Source organism: Pipistrellus hanaki (assembly GCF_964339955.1).
Source record: "Pipistrellus hanaki genome assembly, chromosome: 1".
NCBI lineage: Eukaryota > Metazoa > Chordata > Mammalia > Chiroptera > Vespertilionidae > Pipistrellus > Pipistrellus hanaki.
The window spans coordinates 171,516,214-171,539,395 of record NC_140503.1 but is presented as its reverse complement, the minus strand read 5'-3'; the positions used below and the strand labels follow the sequence as shown (position 1 = coordinate 171,539,395).

Here is a 23,182-nt window from a genome sequence, read left to right as displayed (position 1 = left end):
TGTCTTTAGGACAGCATTTGAACAATTGTATGTTTTACATGCTGAAGTCACCACTTTTGTCATGAAACAACATTTTATTTGAAAAGAATAACTGTCAAACTATGATTATTTAGAATTGATATTTGGCAGGCATTAATTTGAAAATGAATAAAGGAAACCTATCGCAAGTGAATCAAATGACAATATTCACTACTGATGATAAAATTTGAAATTTGTCATGAAAATTAGAATTTCGGTAAATTTATATGTGCCTCTCATACTTAAAGACTTTATAATAAGATCAGTTCATATTAATGAGTGTGTTATATTTTAAGATATATTTTATTTATTTATTTATTTATTTATTTATTTATTTATTTATTTTTAGAGAGAGGAAGGGATAGGAATAGGAAACATCAATGACAGAGAAACATCAATAGACTGCCTCCTGTATATCCCCTCCTGGGGATTGAGCCCACAACCTAGTCCCTTACTTATCATGGACTCCTGTGATGGTCTAAGAGGAAGAGTGATATAGGATAAATGTTAGTTTTCATCCTTGCCCAAGGTTGTTAAAATCTATGTCTCCATGTCTTCATCCAAATTATAATAGTAGTATAGTTCATAGAACATAAGGATTAACTGGGATAAGATATGTAAGGCTATTAGAATTGTTTCTGACACATAGTAAGAACTCAATAAATATTAAGTTTTATTATTTAATTTCTTATTGTAATAAATAATACAATATTTGATGTTAGTTATAACCAAATGGGTTAAATAATAAGGTAGATAATAACTGAATTTAATATGCCAAGACTTCTTTAAGAGTCTTTGAACACTTAAAAAACTAGGATTATAAATGTTGGAAAATAACTTATAACTGCCATTAAAAGCAAATTTATGAAACTCTGGAGCAACTAACTTATATGGTTGTATATTATATATATTAATTTCAGGTCTTATATAGAAAATGGTTATAGGTAGAGAGTAAAATCTATATTTTCTGAGAGGAGAAAATTCTATAGGTAAAACATTTCTTTTTATATATCCAATCTAGGTTTTGGAAGCTTAAATAAAATTTAAACACTGTATAAGGACTCTTGTTAAGCCTTTGAGACAAATTTTTAGTAAAGACTGATAAAGATTTCTACCCTTGAAAGATGAATATTACAAACTAAAGTCACTAAATTTATGAAGATTGTATGGTTTATAAAACAGGATCTTGTGCTCACTTCTACAAACTGAGACCAAGAACATGGCCAGTAATTAGCATTTCTCACATATAAAACAGCCAACTACAAGTAGGTATGCAGGTATGGGTGCAACTGCCCTCCAGCCTTCAGTGACCCTCCTTTCTCTCAGCCCTCAGCCACAGCTTCTAGAGCCACCTCCTTGGTCATTCATCATCCACTTCTGAGACCCACAAATGTCATTTTTGTGTATGGTTGACTGAGTCGCCAATGAGCCATGAGCCTTCACATCAGCCAGAATTAATTCCTCTGAGGTGGAGGATGCTGTCACAGCCTGGTCAGCCTGAATCTGCATCTCCCTTACTGCCTCTCTTTGGGTCTTCATATCCATGGGATCACATGACCCTGGTCCATTTGTGCCACTTCTGTGAGTAATAGGAGGAGAAACAGAGTGCATCCTTATCTCTTGAAGCTGTAAAACCAGCACAGCAACAAAGCCCTTTTCTAAGAAATTCAGAAGCCATCCTGAGATGAGTGAGATAGCAACCTGCACTCCATGAAAATCTCCTTGGCCCCAAAAGGGAGGCACATCCTGGGCTCTATCTGCATGCTCCACAACTCTTTTTCTTCCTGATAAACACTTCCTAGACCCAGAGCTGACACTCATGAGAGGACAGACAATCACCTGACCAAACTCCGCAAGCTGTCCGGCCCCATCCCTGGCTGATGCAGCCTCATCCTCAAATGTGACTAGGAGCCTCTCTTGTCCACTGCATGCCCCTGATCTGGCCCAGCCTCTCCTTCCTGCCTCCTGGTAGCCTTTTAACTGCCATGTTGCCCTTTCCCAAGCAGTTGACCAAGTGGAAGCAATAACAGAAAAATAAAAGAAGAAAGTTACCTGCAAAAGACTAATAAGAAAACAAACAAAAAGAAAAGAAAAATCTCATATTGAACAAGAATAATCTACTTTTTGTTCCTTTATTTTTTTAAATTTATCTTTATTGTTGAATGTAAAATACATTAGACATTTCCATGGCTCATAGCTACTTCTTTTTACATGTGTTACAGATAAAGAATTTCTACAGAAGCCTGAATCAACGTTGAAGAATTACTGAGTGCACCTGGTTGTTTTACCCAATTTGCTGATTGTGAAATTCTTTAACTGTAAAAGCTGATTAGCACCCAAATAAGAGACTCTAATTTAGGGCCTACATTCTGACCATATTTAGTTCACAGTCATACCCCTTTCACAAAAACTATAACTTGTGGGCAGATACAGCACATTCCAACCCACCTGTCAGAAGGTGTTGGTTCCAGTCTCTCACAGTATTGCCTGGTAACTTGCAATAGACAAGAACATACTTTCATAATTCTGCTAAGTCTGAATGCCTAAAACCAAGAGCTGTATTTCACAATGTGGGTGCATGAAATAGAAAACAAATAGTAATTGTTAGTTTTTTATAAGATTGCTTTCTTAACTTAGGCCTTCCTTGACTAAACATGTAATTTCTTCTTTTGTAGCGTCTGCTTAAAGTTCATAAATACTCCCTCAGGACCATACTTTTTTCTAAACAACCTTTGTATAAGCTAATTGAAAATGCACGTTACATAAGGCTTAGGAGTAATAGGTTAAAATGACCTAAGATAGTTTCTACAAGATGCTTTTCTGTTAAATACCAGTCTTGGAGGCAATCCAGTTGCGGTAGGCGGTCACTCGCATATAGACACCTGGCTTGTTGATTTTACCACATTCTGTACCCCAGCTCACTACTCCAACAAGGTACCAAATATGTCGAGAATTGGGGTAAACCAGTGGTCCTCCGGAATCACCCTAAATAAAACAAAGAATATTTATCATTGTGAAAATTTACTCCCAGGTACTTAAATTACCCTGAATGAAAAGCCAAGATGATGTTTGTGTTTCATGCTTCATAAAGATCATAGGGAGGTATATGATGTAAATCCATTCTTCATCCTTAATTGTAACTCTGGCCAGAATGTAACTGTGATCATCCAGAATATATTCTCTGGGGCTCTTTAGAATTGACCTGAACCTTCAAGGCATGAACTGATAAGTTACAAGGTCTAATTCCACGAGAAAGCTTTGGGAGACATATATTATTGATAAGCTCTCACTATACGGCCTCCTATCTGAGAAAAGTAGCCAGACCCCTAATCATGAGGAGGCTAAAAAAATAAGTAAAAATGAGATGAAAATAATTGAAAACTTTCTGAGACTGATTTCCTTTTTTCTTGTTGTTAATCCTTGCCTGAGGATATTTTTCCAATGATTTTTTTTTTTTTTTTTTTTTTTTAGAGAGAATGGAAGAGAGGGAGAAGAGAGAGAGAGAGAGAGAGAGAGAGAGAGAGAGAGAGAGAGAGAGAGAGAGAGAGAGAAATAGAGATTGCCTCCCACAGTGCATGAGATGGAGCCTGCAACCAAGGTACATGCACTTGACCAGAATCAAATCTGGGACCCTTCTGTCCATGGGAAGACACTCTATTCACTTAGCCAAACTGGCTAGGACCTGAGACTGATTCTTCATTGAAATATGATCAAGGTTATGGACTGTGATGCTAGACTACCTATTTTGGATGCCAGCTTTCTCATTTAATAGCTGTGTGACCTTGCCAAAACCAGTTTGGCTCAGTGGATAGAGCATCGGTCTGCGGACTGAAAGGTCCCGGGTTCGATTCTGGTCAAGGGCATGTCCATTGGTTGTGGGCACATCCCCAGTAGGGGGTGTGCAGGAGGCAGCTGATCGATGTCTCTCTCTCATCGATGTTTCTAGCTCTCTATCCCTCTCCCTTCCTCTCTGTAAAAAATCAATAAAATATATTTTTTAAAAATAGCTGTGTGACCTTGTGTAAATTACATTACCTTCTCCTCAGTTTCAGTATATATAAAATAATAATAATGAAAGTAGCTACATCACAAAGTCATAATTAAAAGGATTTATATTTGTAAAGGACTTCAGTTTGTGCTTGGCTCAGAGTAAGTCCAACATAAGTGTTTGTTAAATACTTATAAACACACTAGAGGCCTGTTGCACCAAAGTTGTGCATGGGGGGCTCTCTCAGATACTTAAATTACCTTGTCCGGCCACACCCCCTCATAATCTGGGACACCTCAGGAGATATCCGACTGCCTGTGTAGGCCCAATCCTACAACCAGCAGTCAGATATCCCTCTTGCAATCCAGGACCACTGGCTCCTAATGACTTGCCTGCCTACCTGCCGGCCTGCCTGATTGTTCCTAACCACCTTTCCTGCCTGCCTTATCACCCCTAACCACTTGCCTGCCTGCCTGATCTCTCCTAACCCTTTTCCTGCCTGCCTGCCTGATTACCCCTAACCACTCTCCTGCCTGCCTCATCACCCCTAACCACTCTGCATGCCTGCCTCATCGCCCCTAACTGCCTCTGCCTCTGCCCCTGCTGCCAGGGCTTCATTCAAGAAAAGATGACTAGAATGATGTCTGGAAGGTCAATAGGCTGTCGGGCCTAATTAGCATATTATGCTTTTATTATTATAGATGTTGCATGTAGGGAAGGATCACTTTAGTGCCACATTGAGGGAGTTTGACAGACTGTCAAAGTACAAATTAACTTAACTATAGAATTCTCTTCATGTTGAAAAATATTCATAAGATAACAGCAGTCAATTATACAGTATATTGTATGTCCAATGTGAATAATGTTCAGACTTACCTGGCAAGCATCAATATGTCCTTCCATGTACCCAGCGCATAGCATCGTGTCCTCCACCAAACCATTGTATGCTTCCTTAGAATTACAAGTGTTTGTGTCGATAATCTTCACAGGTGCTTTCTGAAGTATTGTTGGGTATTTACCTAAAAGAAGTAAACATTCTCAGCAAAAGAGCTGCTCTGAAACAGAGCAAGATGGGAAATTTGATTTTTCCTTTGTGTATAAGACCTATATTTGACTCTTGCTATTCTTAGGATGAGAAAGCCCTCTTAGCCCCCCTCCCAGTAAAACCAATGAAAAAGAAATGTTCAGAGAACGGTTTGAAACATCCTCCTAATGCTGCCTTCCTATGTCCTTGCCTCTCTTTTTAAATCTTTGGACCAGAACTTTCTCACATAGGCTCTCCAGCTAGAGAGATTTCACAAGTTGGTCTCCTTAAAATGTTCTAAAGCAAGGCAATTTGCAAAGCCATAGATCCAAGTGCAGCATTTTCTGAGAAGTTGCCTGAGAGTACTAGGCATCCGGAGGTAAACAATGCCTTTGACTCTGTACCTAGATAACTAATGTCTCTTGTTGCCGTGTACCTTAGTCACTATGTTAAGATTTCACTGGACTTACCATTATATGAAAGTGCGCCCCATCCTGTAACAACAACGCCTTCACCAGGTAGAAACACCTGTGTGGCTTCAGGAAGACAAACCCGATGGACATCATTCCTAAATAAAACTTTTTCAGTGAGCATGACAACTGCAATGTCATCATGATGTTCGCCTGGGATGTAGTCTTCATGAATAATAATTTGTTGAACATAATGTTGCATATAGGGGGGAGTTACTTTGGTGCCAAAACTGATAGTATAGTTTTGTGGATTGAGTGTCCTAAAGAAACAAAAATCATGTATTTGGTATTTATTTCAAAGTGATAGAAATACAATCTGCATCTATTATACTCTTTTCATGACATTAAATTTTCCTTACTTGATAATTCATTATTAATGATAGAACTCGACTTGTAAGATAATTTTTAAAACCTTCTTTGACTCCTTTCAATATACACTGTGTAAGGCAATGAGAATACATAAATAAAAATAAGTAACCCATGCTTTCAAGAAATTTAAGTCTAATGAATGATGGCATAAACACAGGCAACTATGATTGCTTAAATGATTGTGTATATAATTAGTGGGACCACAGTTATATACATGCACTAGGACAGTGTTTCCCAAAGTGTGGTACGCATACCCCCAGGGGTACGGGAAGAGTTTGGTGGGGGTACGCGTTGCACAGGAGTTTGGTGGGGATTTGCACTGCACCGTGCTTAGCTGCGCCTAATTCTATGTTCTCATGAGTGTGAAGGGTACTCAGCATTACAAAAATTATAGAAGGGGTACACATATATCAAAAATTTGAGAAACACTGCACTAGGAAATGGACCATTTCTTGGGGAAAGTAGCATTTTGGGTGAAACTATAGAGCTAAGTCACATGTGACTACAAAATGACAAGGGGACAGGCCCATGAAGAGGGGAGGGAAGTATAAAATGGGATGATGTGTTTTAGCAACTACAAGTAGTTGCAGTATAAAGTGACATGAGATAAGAACCATGTGCGATACATATGACATAGTATGAATGAATGACTCTTCCCATTGTTATTGGTAAGGTAGGAAAGCCTTAGATTGGTTTACTATATCATTTGTCTTCCAAACCTCCCAGGACACTTTTGAGAATGAAAGGGCGTGCTACTGATAATTAAACTGGGATAATGGAGGCCAACTGGGAATGTACCAAGAACTTTTGGTCCCCCTAGCCTGGGCAACATGATGAACTTACTTTTGAAAGCAGTGAGCTGCAGTCACCAGGTATCTGTCACTGATCAAAGATGCCCCACAGTAGTGTCGGCCATTGACTTTGAGACTTGCTTGCCAGGGCCACTCTCCTTCCCGAACGTTGGAACCTCCCTTGACTCTATCATATGTAGCTGATATCCTCGCTCGTCTCCCACAGCCTGTCGGAGGGAGTCAGTTTTGTCCCATTGAGAATAGAAAAATAAGGTTGATTTGATGACAAAGCTGAGAGTGAAGTGAGATATTCTCGTATGGTCTGTCTGACAATATCTTACACTGGTAGGAACAGAATCACTAGCAACCCTTGAATCGCCTCCATAGGACCTCCAAGACATCTCAGCCCTTGAAGAGTATAAAAGCTGTAGGAGGCATGTAAAGTCATGATTAAGAGCATGGCCTCTGCAACCATACCCCCTGGCTTGAATTCTGTTCCCACATTTACAAGCTGGTTGAACTTAGGCAAATTATGCCACTTCTTTGTGCTTCAGTTTCCCCATCTCTAAAATGGGGTAATAATAATAACAATTAATTTTAGAATTGTTGTGAGGATTAAGCAAGTTGTATATAAAGCACTTAGACCTGTGCCTGGCCAAAAGTAACAAATCTTGACTTATGTTTTAGATCGTCTTATATATTTAAATTAAAAAGTATCTGAACTTACGGCTGTTGATAATCCTTTCAGTATCAGCCTTAGTGGTTTCTGAAATATAACAAAAAAAAGACATGGTAAATGAAATAGTCCACTGGCCTTGGAACCTATGGAGTGAGATGGTAGGTAGGACTCTCAGGATAAATGTCAATAGGAAGGAGAGAACATGGGTTTACTCGAACTGTTCTTTTACTGTATGTGAATGTGATATGAGTATCATCTTCATAGTACCATGTGAGAGATTTCCTTCTACCTAATTAAAATTGTATTGTATATCATCTGGAGTGGAAAATTGCCAGTGTCTTCCTTTGTAAGAACAGGAAGTCTCCACGAGTGAATCTGATTTTTGTTAGCATACAAACATAACTTTCAAAAAGTGAGCAGTCATAAGAGCAGATACTATGCAGTTTTTTAAAGCTACAGGAGATCCTAAAAAGAATAGCAAGACACACCATTACTTCTAGGAACTGTTCAAAGGCTTAGTATCCATTTTTAAATAACAAGTAGCTTCCCCGTCCCCCCCCTCCCCAGAACCAGTTTTAAGGTGTGACATTATGATTTGAGTGTTTTTAATTGTTCTGATGTAAAACAATGACATAATGACATTCATCTTTTTAAAAAATATTGAGGATCAGCTTTGTTGCTGGTGCTTGTGATATGTGTCCAGATTAAAAGACGAAAGTAATACTGCTGTCATCTAATATGTGAGCTTACCCACAAGCCTAAGAGAATTAGGATCTGTAGTCAAGGATCCTGACTTGTCACTAAGCATCTGCCGTAAGATGCTTTCAATTCTTCTTCTTGTGTTTTCCTTCGTTGATCTGGAAGCCTTGAACATCAGCAATATATGTGCTGTCACGCTGTTTCTATCAGGACTGGAAACAACATAAAGGTGTCATATGTTGCTTAAAAATTATATTTCCTTCTTTTTTCCTTGATCTTTGATATCTTGATTTCTTCTGATTTTTAGGGGTCTGTGCAGTACCTTCACTTTAATCACAGGATTATGCTTCTACCTACATTTTACTTGGTAGCAGTATACATGCAGCTATATTATTCAGTTTAGAGGATAAATAGTTCTACAAATATGAAAAATAAGAAAGGCCTGAGGCACAGGGTACAAGAACTGGGATCATTTATTCGGACATTGATTAATCATCTATTGAGCAACTGCTAGACAAACAACTGGGCCATGCGAGGATGACTAGGACACATTTCCCACCCTCAAGAAATTCCCAGATTTCTAAGAGAGATAAAATATGTATACACATGACTATAATAAATGTGGCAGAAGTGGTAAGATATTTATCTTATCTGCTGTTGATAAGAAAAAAGGTAAGTCCTTTTTTACTTAAAGAATCAGAGAACTTTTCATGAAAGAGGTGACATGCACACTGGCCGTTAAGCATTTTTATTGCTGCTGCTGCTTCATCATCAAGCAGAAAATGTCACCAGGCGGAGCAGAGGAGGAATAGTACTCCAGAATAACTAGAGAGCAATGACATTAATTGGTGTTTATTGGCCGTCTGTGTGTTCTAAATACTTGCTTATCTCATTTATTATCACACTTAGTCTCCCCAGTGACCGTGCAGCACAGGTGTCATTGTCTTCACTTGATAGACAAGGAAAACTTGAGGTTCTGAGAGGTTACCTTCAAGTGCTCAAGAATGCATAGCTACTCAACTAGGATCCAGATTCAGTACGATTGACTCCACAACCCGGCTCTTTACATGTGCACTCTGTCTCCCTCTGTTCAGTCAGCTAGTGACCACAGTGTCAAAGAGACTGGACTTAGGAAGGCCTGTAATGCTAGCCAAAGGACAGCAGTGAAGAGAAGTTGAATAAAATCATGCTTGAGGAAGATTCATCTGACTGTGGTGCTCAGGGCTGATTTGTCTGAAACTGGGAAGCCCATGAGGCTGGCTCATGGAATGATCAAGCAACCTTGAGGGTAGTGTCTGAAGTGGCACCATTATGCTTTGGATCTCCCTAATGAGTTACCATCTCTTGGTGTATAAATCGATAATCATTCCTAGGAAGCATTCAGCTCATGGGAGTGAGAGTTTGGTTATTGTCACAGGGTGTGCCCAAATGGGACACTACCTCTCCATCCCTTCCTATAAATAGCTGAAGTTACTAGAAAGATTGCCTTGGTATCAAAAAAGGGAAGTCTTCTGGTCATTGCAGTTTTGTCTGAGAGGTAATTTTAGTCTCCTATTTCTTTCCAGTACTAAACTTGACCCCCGTCGTTAATGCTAATTGAAATCTTGATTTATTGTGCAATTCCAGCAGTTCCATGAGTTCCAGGAGTAGGGGAAATGTAGGCAGTCTGGTGGCATTCATGAAGGTAACAGCATGATTCCCTTCATTTGAAATGTGTTTATTTGCAAATTGTTGCAGGCATATTATCTTTTTTGATCCCACGCACAGTTTTATGAGTGATGCAGTGTAGGTGTCATTATCAACATTTCACAGACAGGGGAGCAGATTCAAAGTGGTATGGTGACTTTCCCATTTCTAGGGTTACTAAGTGGCAAAGGCTGGGCTCAGGTTATCAATTTCCTATTCTAGAATTCCCTCTACTTTTTTCATGCTACTTCAAACCCACATGCAGAAAACATAGCACAGGTATTTTACTTCCTGCTGTGGTGTTGAGAAGGATTGCCTGGGTATCAAATCATGGTAGAGATATATTCTTTTCCATAAGAACTCTAGAATAGTTCTGTAAAATACTTAGCTAACTTGCAAGAAGGAAGACTGGAGAAGACAAATTCTGTATTTATGCTACTGCTAAATAAAAATGTCAGAGCATCAAACATCAGTCTAAGGGACCATTTAATAATGTTTTCTGAACATAAAAAGTTATGAAACCAGAGGGATATATTTTTCTTTAATTTAAAAATTGATAACATTTTCAATAGGTCTAATGAACTCAGTTAAATTGCCTGATATTTCCTTTTGTTTTATACTGAACAATTAATCTGACACTTAGCTTAGGACAATACTGAATATTAGTAACTCATTGGATAATTATTGTGATATATTTATAGGAGACTCTTTTTATAGGAGCATTATAAGCATAATAATATTATAGTAGGTTGATCTCTTTTATGTTATTGTCAGTTACTTACACCAGTGTGATAACTTGAGAATTGAGATATTGTTTGTAAATGTCAGAACTCTGAAATGCATCAGTCATCTGTTAAAGAGAATACATAGGGTCAAACATCAAATTCCAATAATATATTTGTATTTCAGAGAATTAACAAGAAAAACACTAATTTACCTTTGTCTCAAGAATTGTGCTAAGATAGTTATTTTCTGATGATGTCTCTTTTTCATAATTTCTATTATATGGGATATTCAAAACCTTAAAGTTACCTTGGTAGTAGTAGACTGTGTTTTCTGTGAGATAAAGAAATAATCCAAGAATTATTTAAGTGAAATGGGTTTACAATCCAAATATAGATTACATAGTAATACCAACTAATAAGAACTGTGCTCACATTAGATGTTGATAAATGCTGTGAATCTTTCTGGCATGTTTTTTATTAGATAACCTAGGCATTGTGAAATTATTTATAAGACCAAGAATGAAGTAGATACGTATTAGATAAAAATCATAAAAAGTTGATACATCTTGATTGAGACAGGTAGGACCATATAATATAAATAAAATTTCTGCTAGAATATTGTCAGACAATTATGTGAAATAATTTATGAAATAATTACTGTGTAAAGATATTTTACAAAAGCCAGATGAAGTATACCCATTTTTCAAGGAAATGTAGTTTTAGAGATTAGCAGTAACTTATCCATTATCATAAAGCTAGTAAGAAAGCCAAGGATCAAAACTTGATCTGTCCAAAGCCCATACCGAATCCATTACATTTCCTTCCTAAATTTTCATAGACACTAAGCTGGCATCTGATGTATCTTACCTCTAATCTTAATAGATATTAAGCACCTAAGAATATGTTAGATGCTATGTAACTGTATCTAGCATATAATAATCTCTAAACAAATGTTAATATTATTTTGAATACAATTATTGCCTTTAAAAACACTTTTGTGGAAGAGACAGGCTCAATGAGGATTAAATCATTATTAGTGAGATACCCATAAGGATAATTAAATGATAAAGTTAATTGTTATATATGAATTCAGAGAAGGGAGATACTATACTTAAAATAAAATATGAACTATTTTGCTGTAAAAAATGTGAAAACAATTTACAGTGAGAAAGGTAATAATAAAAAAGCCATAAGTTTCTAAATAAAATGCTGAAAATGGCTTGGTTATTAATTATTAATTGTAGTTAGCTTGTCTGTAAGTCATGGGTTCTTTACTACGGAGACCAAGTTTTGCAATGGTAGTTGATTAGGTTTTACCATAAATACCAAAAGTAGACCTTGAAAGTATTCAAATTCGCCCTAACTGGGACCCTTTAGTCTGCAGGTCGACGCTCTATCCACTGGAATCGAACCTGGGACCCTTTAGTCTGCAGGCCGACGCTCTATCCACTGAGATAGAGCGACGGCCTGCAGACTAAAGGGTCCCAGGTTCGATTCCAGTAAGAGAATGTACCTTGGTTGTGGGTACATCCCCAGTAGGGGGTGTGCAGGCGGCAGCTAATTAATATTTCTAACTCTATCCCTCTCTCTTCCTCTCTGTAAAAAAATCAATAAAATATATGTTTGTAAAGTATTCAAATTCATGTTTTATAATTTACTATTCACAATGAATGCTTCAGTTCTTTAATTAGATTCATAAATATTTGTATCTATTACAGCAATTAGGCAGCCATGAGTATTTTCAATGTAAAAAACAATAAATTGGCAAGATAGGAACAATTTTTGTTTCAACTGCATGGAGCATTTCCCCCCAGGTACAGTGGATAAACTGAATATGTAATTGTCTAAGACATTTAAGACTAAAAAACCATACTCTGGAACAAGGAATCAACCCTTGAATATCATATTTTTAATTTAATTTTATGCAGCAATCTTAACGGGCCACTGGGATTGCTCGCTATGCTGGGCCACTGTGCATAAGCCATTGTGTTCTGTTGGTACCTGATGAGATGAAAATAACCCCTTAGGGATGGGGTATTGATAAGGCTTACTTGCACTTTATGATTAACATTCCCATCTCTATTGGTTCAAATACCAATAAGAATTGAAAAACATGAAAAAGGGGCAGAAAGAAGGAACATGTTTTGCAATTTTTCCATGTGTTGGTTACTTATAACATTTCTTTAAGGAAAACTTACACAAACACATGATGTTGTCATTTTGGTGGATTAATCTATACTAGGAGTTCTCTATTTAATAACAGTTTAAGCATCAATTATAAAAACATTTATATTTGAAGCTGTCAGAGTATAAACACTTCTCCTGCTTTAAATTCGGGGGAGGGGGAGGGAAGAGATTAGAAAAAAAGGTGGAGGGCTCAAGTTGAAGGGAAAGGAAAGACAACATCCATGACTCCAAATAAAAAACTATAAAGCTAATATGACAAGAACTGAAATATACACTAAGGTGTGGAAGTGTATAGAGCAGAAATTCATCTCCTCCCAAGTTGAGATGATCAAAAGTTCTCAATGACTCTACGATTCTAGTAATAAGACTTGAGATTGTAGAAAAAGATAAGGAATATTTCTGAAGAGAATTATTTTGACACTCCACAATGATGGTAGTGAAAATAAAAGTGAAATCATACTACTGTGACATTTTTATTATGTGTGGTCCCAGCAGAGGCAACTTGCTGGAGCCAAATGGGGTGAAAAATGGAACAAATCAGAATCACTCTGCCATGATTCAGAAAGTGTAAATCAAGGAACTATCCTCAGGACCACCTTAGCTTCTTAAGTATTAAAAACTGAAGGTAAATGTGCCCCAGTGTTAAAGAAAAATAACAGACTGAATAAGAGAACATTTGAGGAGACAAACCAAAATATAAATTCCAAACTCCCTTAGCCTATGAGCCACCCCTAGTCTCACTTCCCACAATAATCCTTTGAAAACAGTCTTGTCCAAATCAAAAAGAGTACTTAATAATTACAAAGGATCCAGTAAGAAGCTTTTTATAATTATCATGAAACAAAGGAAAAGTTTTTACTAGGACTTCCCATTGTCTTAATGATATTATAGAATAAAGAACTCAAAAAGCTGAAGCTGGTTTGGCTCAGTGGATAGAGTGTCGGCCTGCAGACTGAAAGATCCCAGGTTCAATTCCCGTCAAGGGCATGTGCATTGGTTGCGGGTACATCCCTGGTGAGGGGTGTGCAGGAGGCAGCTGATCAATGATTCTCTCTCATCGATGTTTCTAGCTCTTTATCCCTCTCCCTTCTTCTCTGTAAGAAATCAATAAAATATATTTTTTTAAAAAGAACTCAAAATATACAATTTAGTGAAAATCTAGAGGATTTAGTAAAAAAAAAAATGGAAGAGGAGCCCTGTCTGGGTGGTAAAATTGTTAGGAACATCATCCTGTACACCAAAGGGTTGCGAGTTCAATTCCCAGTCAAGGCATGTACCTAGGTTGCAAGTTTGATCCCAGGTGGGAGTGGGTATGATAGGCAATCAATGTTTTTCTCACATCAATGTTTTTCTCCCTCTACCTTCCTCTCTCTAAAATGAATAAATATATCCTCAGCTCAGGATTTTTATACAAAATTTTTATGCTATTTATTAAGGTTCAGTGTAGAATTAAGACATTTTCAGACATGCAAGTTGTCCAAATGTATACTTCTCAGAAAGCTCCTAGATATGCCACCATAATTGAGTAAATAAAATAATAAAAATAAAATATGGGATGCAGGCATTAGAAAATTAAGTCCAATATACAATTGAAAGTAATCCCCAAGATGTTACTGAAGGAAAGTCCCAAGTGAACTATGTAGCCAGGATGTGAATGAATACAGAATCCTCATAGTCCATAGTATAAAGTGAATATATAAAACCAATAGTTGAAAAATTAGGACATAACAATATTATGAATCAACTGAAAGAGTTGAAAGTGGTTGCTTCTGAGAAACTGGAAATAAGGGAAGAGGAGCTGCATCCTATATAATAAATAGGTAATATGCAAATTGACCCTCACACCATCACACAAGATGGCCATCCCCCATGTGATCAAAGATGGATGCCACAGATGGTCAGAAGGGGAGGGCAGTTGGGGGCAACCACGCCTGAAGGGAGGGAGAGCAGTTGGGGGAAACCAGGCCTGCAGGGGAGGGCAGTTAGGGGTAACCAGGCCTGCAGGGGAGGGCAATTGGGGCAACCAGGCCTGCAGGGAAGGTATTTGGGGGGACGGGACCAGGCCTTCAGGGAAAGGTAGTTGGGGGCAATTGGGCGGCAGGGTAGCAGTTAAGTGTTGATTAGGCTGGCAAGGGTGTGGTTAGGGAGTGATCAGGCTGGCAGGCAGGTGAGTGATTGGCAGCCAGCACTTCTGGATTGTGAGAAAGATGTCTCCCAACGGGTCCCAGATTGGAGAGGGTGCAGGCTGGGCTGAGGGACACCACACCATGCATGAATTTCGGGCAGCAGGCCTCTAGTTTTTTTATAAAAAGCTCTGCCACTTTAAATTATGAGTATATATAACTTTGTAGGGGGGAAATGCAATAATGCCAAAGTCATGAAAAAAAGTTAATGGTATGCATACTCAAAACTAAAAAAATAACTGTAGTAATTATGATTACAAACCAGACAGAAGTGTTATAAACATTGAAAACATAACATAATAATATTACTTATAAACTGCAGGGAAGTTTGGGAGAAAAATGAGAAGTATGCTGATTTTTTGTCTTTCATAGTAAAATATAAATATAATATTGTCTACAGTTAAAACATTATTTTTAATAATAACACCAACTATCCTCATGTTTTCAAAATATTTAATCTATGTTAAAGGAATTTTATATTAATATTTTATTAGGAATAAAAATTAGTCAAATGCAATATTATTTGTTTTCTCTTCTTCACATAAAATAAGTAATACTTTAAATATAAATAACATATAATACCATCTTGGTAGAGTATTTTTCCTGCCTATCAAATATGTATTTATGCATTCATATCTCTATATGGTATATATTCTTCTATCTGTAATCCCAGAAAAAAAACATTTAAATAGAAATAGTTCATTGCTTGCAATTGTCTCTTTTTTTTTTTTTTTTTTTTTTGTAGAAATGGAAATAAAGTTTACAACAAACTATAAGTAAAAATGTATTTTTTACCAACCTACTACCAGAAAATGAACCAGGAGACCAATAATTATTCCCAGGATTGCCAACACTCCAAACACAATGAGGACAATTATCCATAGTGGCAAAGATGTACGGGAAGTTGTGACTGGTCTGCAAGAAAAGGACATAAATATGAAGGATGCATTTAAAAAATTAGTCATTCTAAATATTTGTTTCTCCTTTTGCCCATATCTAGAAGCTCCACAATTCAGGCACAGTAATAGCAAAAGATATTTTAAGAGAGAGAGAGAGAGAGGGAGGGAGGGAGGGAGGGAGGGAAAGAGAATACTAGTAAAGGAGAGGGAGGGAAGAAAGAAAGTCCATGAGCTTACCTTTATAATCAAACCTGTCTGGATCTGTGCTATGAAATTATTTCTCAGGAGTTTAATGGTTGGTACGCCAAAATATCTATACTTAGCATCTAGTTCCTTCCCATGATCAGTGGATAGTGATAAAGTTGAAATCAGTAAATAACCAGCTTGCCAGGTTGCAGGGTAAGAGGGGTGGAGAATTGAAATGTCTTAGGAGTTTTTTATGCCTAAGCATATCATAATGTTTAAAGTATGATCATAAGCCTATCTTATTTATTATGTCCTTATTATATACAAAACACAACAAATATGAAGTGCTATATTGGGTCAAAGCAGTGTTCATCTCTCTTATTAATTTGTTTGTGGATATGATTCAAAACGATCTTTTATAGACAAGCATAGACAATAAAGTATTTTCACTGTGTTTCATTTCTACAACTAGAGGCCTGGTGCATGACATTCATGCACTGGAGGGCATCCCTCAGCCCAGTCTGCGTCCTCTCACATTCAGGGACCCCTTGCTCCTTACTGCCTGCCTGCAATGGAGGCAGGAGAGGCTCCCACACTGCCGCTGCACTTACCAGCTGTGAGCCTGGCTTCTGGACGAGCAGTGCTCCCCCATGGGAGCACACTGACTACCAGGGGGCAGCTCCTGCATTGAGTATATTTCCCCTCATGGTCAGTACACTTCATAGTGACTGGTCAATCCGTGTTTGGTCAATTTGCATATTAGGTTTTATTATATAGGATAAATATGTGTTTAGAGCCACTGCTTAAGTTGAACTTTCCAGACAACAAGACATGGAAACATGTCTAGGAAGAGAAGACAACATGTAGTGCTCAAAGAATAGCCAGCAATACAATTTTCTTGCAGCAAACTGTTAGTCATAGGTTGGCCAAAGATGAAGTTGGATAATGTAATGATTAATTTTATGTCAACTTTGGCCAAGCTTGGACCCAAATTGTTTGGTCAATCACTAGTCTACATTTTGCTGTGAATATATTCTGTGGTAAACTTTTATGATCAGTTGACTTTACAAAAAGATTACTCTTGATAATAAAGGAGATAATTCAGCCTCATCCAATCAGATAAAGTTTTCCAGGGCCCAGCTAAAGCTGAGGTTTCTGGAAGAAGAAGGAATTCTGTCCTGGGAGTGTAACATGGAAATCCTACTTGAGTTTGCAGCCTGCCAATTTGTCCTATAAATTTCATATTTGCCAATCTCACACTGTGTTAAGTTATTCCTTAAAATAAAGCCACTCACTCTCCAGATGATAGATAGATAGATGATAGATAGATAGATAGATGATAGTAAGGTTAGATAGATATAATGAGTGCTATATTGATAGATAGATATAAATTTATGGGCATATAGATATACAGTATATAATTTATTATATCCAATAGGATATACCTATCTATTATCTATCTATCTATCTATCTATCTATCTATCTATAAAAAGAGGTATATTATAGGTTCTGTTACTTTTTTCTTTTTATTTCTTTAACAGTAGCAGTGTGGTTTATTAAGCTGGGCCTTAGTACAGGTGCTAGGGCTTGCCCATGGTGCTCTTAATATACAAAGCTGGGACATGCTGCCAGTTCTTTTTGAGCAATGACATCAGAAATTGACAGCTAAGTGGATATTGTACACATGCTCATTTTCTGTCATCTTCACGTGGGCAATAGCCACTGCCAGACACAGCATCTTCATCTGGTACTTGATAGCGAATTTCACCTCATCGGCTTTGGCCACCATGTTCTCATTATGGTGGGTCAACAAGAAAGGGAACTTGCGAACCTTATTCAGTCCTGGGTCCCAGATTCGTGGGATGTGCTTGATCAGAGACTCTGAAGCCTAAAAGGCATTGTACATCTTCACCAATTTCTTATACAATATTTGTTGAGTTTTTTCAGCTCCTCGATGTCCATGTGGGAGAGATCCATCGCTTTGGCCTCATTACAGTGCTGCTGGTACCCCAGAGCACATGCAGAGAATTTGGGGTGGGGATTAGACTTACACGGATGGTGCCCAAGAAGCATTTGTCTTTCTGAGGGTCATAGTTCTTCAAACTGATCTACAGTCTCCAAAAACTTCCGACGCTTGCGCTGGTTCCTGTGCAGGACTTCCCGCACCACCTCGGTGTTGCAGGAGACTTTGCTGCTCATGATTCCTAGCTGCAAAACTAGGTTCTGCTTCTTTAGAGACTCCTGACATCAACAGAGAGGCAACACCTTTGATGTCAAAACAAAGGTATTGATATTTTTGTCTTATATGGTGGGTCTCCTCCAAATGTGATTGGAGGATGACCTTAGCCAGACACACCTGGGAGTGTTTTTTAACTATACAGATTACTGTATCCTACCTCAGATCTAATGAATTCAGATTCCTAAAAGGGCCTGAGAATCTGCACTTTAATGCTCCTGGTGCTGCAGATTCTCACTTAACCATGTCAACACCAGGAGCTGTGTTTATGATATATGGGCTTTCAGTTCAAAATTAATTGGGTTGATGTTTTCAAGAGAAAAAAATTTTTAATCCTCACAATTTTTTTTACTCTCTTTGAAAACTATTTCATATTTCTTTTTCCTCAAACCTCCAGCACCGTCTGGTCCATCCTCAGGCTTAGCTGATAGCCTTACTTCCTAGGCTACTGAAAAAATACAAGGCATCAGAGGAGAATATTTACAACTCCATTATCATATTTTTGAACTTCTTTTTATCTGTTTATCTTCTACCCTCTGCTTTTCTGACATAGTTCTATAAATAAACTATGCCTCTATGATATGCCAACCTCTTCACCATCTCTTTTCACTTTTAAACCTGTGTTTCCACCTGTTTCTAATCTATGTGCCAGTCATTTCAAACTACTTAGCGTTCCATGGACAAACTAACTCTTCCACATTTCCACATTCCTGCACATTCTGATCTTCTACCTAAAATGTCCACCTCAAGTCTACCCAGTGAGATTACATTCAAACTTTATTACTCAACTCTGTCATCCCCTGCTCACTGATGTCTTCCTTGGCCCAGCCTATTATGGGTCTACATTGAAAGTAGTTTTTTATTTTTATATGACAATTATTTTACTTCTAGCTGTGACCATATTGTAGTCTGGGGCCATGTTATTATTTGTTATTTTATACTTAGGGAGCGGGGTGGTGTCTAGCACATTATAGATAACTAGAGGCCTGGTACACAAAATTTGTGCATGGAGTGGGGGTGTTCCTCAGCCCAGTCTGCACCCTCCCTAATATGACACCCCTCAAGGAATGTCTCACTGCCCGTTTAGGCCAGATCCCGGATCAGACCAAAACGGGCAGTCGGACACCCCTCTCACAATCCAGGACTGCTGGCTCCCAGCCGCTTGCCTGCCTGCCTGCCTGATTGCTTCTACCTACTTCTGCCTGCCAGCCTGATTGATGCCTAGATAGGGAAGTGGCATCTACCTGATAACCCCCTAACCGACCTGATTGCTCCTAATTGCCCTCCCCTGCCAGCCTGGTTGTCACTAACTGCCCTCCCTACAGGCCTGGACACCCCCTACTGCCCTCCCTTGAAGGCCTGGTTCCCCCCAAATGTCCTTCCCTGCAGGCCTGGTTTCCCCCGACTGCCCTCCCCTGGAGGCCTGGTCACCCCTAACTGCCCTCTTCTGCCAGCTTGGTCCCTCCAAATTGTCCTTCCTTGCTGACCTGATTGCATACAACTGCTCTCTACTGCCCCCCATCTTGTGGTGGTCATCTTGGGTCCATATGGGGATGGCCATCTTTGACCACATAGGGGTTCAATCATTTGTGTTGGAGTGATGGTCAATTTGCATACTATCTCTTTATTAAATAGGATACTTTTTGAAGAAGTAAATGCATGAAGCCAAGGGATATTAAGGACAACTAAATTATGAAGGATAGTTAGATCATAGGAATACAGTTTGTGGAAAGACTTCAGTGCTAATCAGAAGAGCCACAACTATCATGAAAACCTGTGCTGCTTAAGAATAGGAATCTGCCAGTAGTCTGCATGATGGTAATTTAAAGAAGAGAGAAAAAATGAGAAGAACAATGAGTAAAGAGACTACTGTAATCTATGGGAATGTAATGATGGAGTCCTGGATGGTGGTAGCAAGAAAAGAAAGTGATTAATTTGAGAAAGATTACAATATTATATTTGTCAGAATTTTGTAATTAGTTAGCTATATTGGTAAAGAATGAGAATATATTAAAGATAACATAAGTCTTTATCTCAAGAAATAAAGAAGAGTAAATGAAGCCTAAAGGAGGTAACTTGAGGATAAAAATTATAAATATTTTATATTTTGAGTTTGAGAGACATTTAAATTTCCATTATATAACTAGAAATATCAGACTGATAGTTAACATTGTTGTGGATACTATCTGAGGAGTCATCCAAAAAAAAAAAAAAAAAACAGGAAAGAAACAAAGCTGTACTAGTGTATTATGATACATGCTGTATAAAATATTATGCAAAATTTATATTTCCCTTTTTAAGACAAAAATTTGTTTCCATTCTAACTACAACTAATTTCTTGATTTTTCATACATTTCTTGAATTTTACAGTCATATTGTTTGATGTCTCTCAAAAGAGTTTATAGTGTCAGCATGTTTCTTAAGTGTCAAATTCAAAATATTGTTCACCCTTCACTGAAAGGTTAGCCTCTTACTTCATATCATAAGCATTCAACTGCTCCAAAACTGCTTTGCTCATTGCTTGGTTCTCTACACCCTTAGCCCACACCCTTTCTTTACTTTTCTGTCTCCCATGAACTCTTTTTTTTTTTTTCCTTAATAGTGTCTTAACTGGAGGTTGTATTTATACGTTTCTTAATTTGACTAGTTTTATTTTTAAATATTTACCTTCATATAGATTTGGGAAATATTTTTTTCTTATTTCTACAGTTTAAGAACTTGTACCATATAAGAACATAAGTAAATTTAAATCTATCAAAATTTAATCAAACAAGATGTCTTAGAATTCATTTAGACACAATCGTTTGAAAAGGAACTAAAATAACAATCTCATTTTCAACTGTCCTTCATTGAAAACAGTCTAGAATTGTATATTTACACTTCCTCTCCTCTTTGTCCACTTTGATTATTGCTTGTTACCAGCTCAGATGCTCCTCTGGGTTCTAACAATCTTTAACTCATAACCTAAACATCTTACAAACCATTGTACAGATTAAACAGCTGCTTAAAAGTGACAGACTTCCCAGGAAGAAAAATCTCTCAGCTACTTAGTCAATCTTTCTGGTAGTTCATACTACAAATTCTTCTGGGAGGTAAAATCACATAAAATAAATTACTGAAAGAGCATGCAGAATATTAATTATATCTTGTTATTAAAAACACTAAACCATGAACTACTTTGTCATAGCTTGACAAAGTAGTTCATGGTTAAGTGTTTTTAATAACAAGATATAATTAGAACACAACTTTCTTTTGAGATTTTTCCTATTTGATCCTGTAGGACTATAATTTTAAAAAATTAAATTGATAAAATGTGGTTTAGAAGTCTTGACTTCCACTCCCAGTGTTCCTTTTCTTCTCTTGGTGTTCATCATTCAGGCAGCCAAGTGCAACCATAGGATTGACTAAGGTCTCTTCAAATGTACTTGCAGAATCAATCAAGTTGCCAAATCCACTCAACCTCTTCCTGATAATCAGATTAATGCCTCACTCTGACTAGCTAACCACTGAATTAGGGCTTAAAAGCTTTCCTAGGTAACTAGGAATGCTTAGAAACAATGGGTTAATCCTTTGAAATCTTTTAGGTTGGGAGTTCACACAAGTATCAAAATGTTGAAGGAAATGAAGGAGGTGCCCTATGAATAAAAAGAAAATCACCCACCCAGCATAAAAGTGATGACTATATTATAGGCAAAACAAAACAAAGCAATCATGCTGTTTCCTCTCTCTGCTAAGTGTGTATAGTTACTTTTTTCCCCTGGTACATCAGAGCTGAGACTAATAAGAAAACATCCGGGTAGGAGTAATATAATATCTTTAATTAAAAATATTTACTTTAGCTCAAGAAAAAATATTCTTACCATATCTTATTACAGTAAGTATAATCTTTCTAATAACATTTTTATGTGAATACTAATGTAAAAAAATTATGTGTGTGTGTGTGTGTGTTAAAGGGCTCAACTAATGGCTCAAGATGAACCTTTTTAGAAAAGTATTTATATAAGGTATGCATTCATATTACACAGTTACCTGAACATAAAATATTTTATAATTAGTTTCACTTAATTTTGCTATTTTGCATTCATTTTTATGAAAATGCTTTGTGAACTAAAAGTAAGCTTTTAAAATGGCATTATCACTGTTCACTTCATGTAATAATTATCTAGTTAGATACTAAATTAAAAATAAAAAACACATGTTTATACATAATTAAACCATTCTAATTCATGATTATTTTACAGATAAAATTACATGATTAAATATCTGATTAAAAGTGACAGACTTCCTAGGTTTTATGTATGATTCTACAAAAAAACAAAAAACAAACAAAACCAGCTATGAAGCAATAATACTGTAAGATTCAAGACAATATTCATGATAGCACTTTAAAAAGCACAAAATGTTAAAAAAAAAAAAAACACACAAGTAACTCATAATCATGATCACCAGCAATAACAATTTAACATTCGATTTATAAGAGAAAAAAATCTCTTTGTTTCCTCTTTTCCATTTTACAATAAGTCACACATCTGTTAAGCTGCATGTCACCTTTCTGAAGCACTCCCTGAGTCACTGCACAAAACTACAAATTCCAAATCAAAAAATGTGTGTAGGTGATAGGGTTGTCTCCAGGCAGGAAACTTGAAAATCTGTGGAAAAATTACAAACTCCTCCTAAACTCGATTATCTTACTACAGTCCTTGGGTGGGAGTCATATTGAGGAAAAAGTGTAGTTTTATTTTTGTCGGAATTTCAGGCGAGCAAATCTCCACTTACCTATACATAATGTGCCGATATATTGGCTGTTGGTGTCGAAAGCAATAAAGGAAACTTCTGCACTTCTTTGTCCTGACCAGTGGTTCTCGCGTAAATGTGCTAACCACAATGATACCTGGGATTTTAAGGGTTGGGTGCAATAGCAGAGGGTAATTAAAAAGAAACTTGTTTAACAAGTGTTGGTGACAGCTGTGCTTCTGCGGTTTAAAGGAAGAACTGAAAATCACTCTTAGAGTTGTATACTTAGAAAAAGATAGTAGCATCA

The 23,182-nt window shown here is 37.2% G+C and overlaps 1 protein-coding gene and 1 pseudogene across 2 annotated transcripts; both read right to left on the bottom strand.

The window, feature by feature from the left end:
- Positions 1-2,389: 2,389 nt before the first annotated feature.
- On the bottom strand, positions 2,390-23,124 carry LOC311625737 (transmembrane protease serine 11B-like protein). The gene is made up of 10 exons (XM_084890278.1): positions 22,918-23,124; positions 15,619-15,734; positions 10,662-10,780; positions 10,507-10,574; positions 8,090-8,250; positions 7,388-7,426; positions 6,713-6,887; positions 5,501-5,760; positions 4,883-5,025; positions 2,390-3,003 (listed from the first exon to the last, which is right to left on the bottom strand). The coding sequence occupies exons 1-10, from the start codon at positions 22,923-22,925 to the stop codon at positions 2,842-2,844; spliced, it is 1,251 nt and encodes a 416-aa protein (XP_084746404.1). The 5' UTR covers positions 22,926-23,124; the 3' UTR covers positions 2,390-2,841.
- On the bottom strand, positions 17,471-18,104 carry LOC311613613 (large ribosomal subunit protein uL1-like; annotated as a pseudogene). The gene has a single exon. The product of its transcript is annotated as a large ribosomal subunit protein uL1-like (transcript).
- Positions 23,125-23,182: the final 58 nt, after the last annotated feature.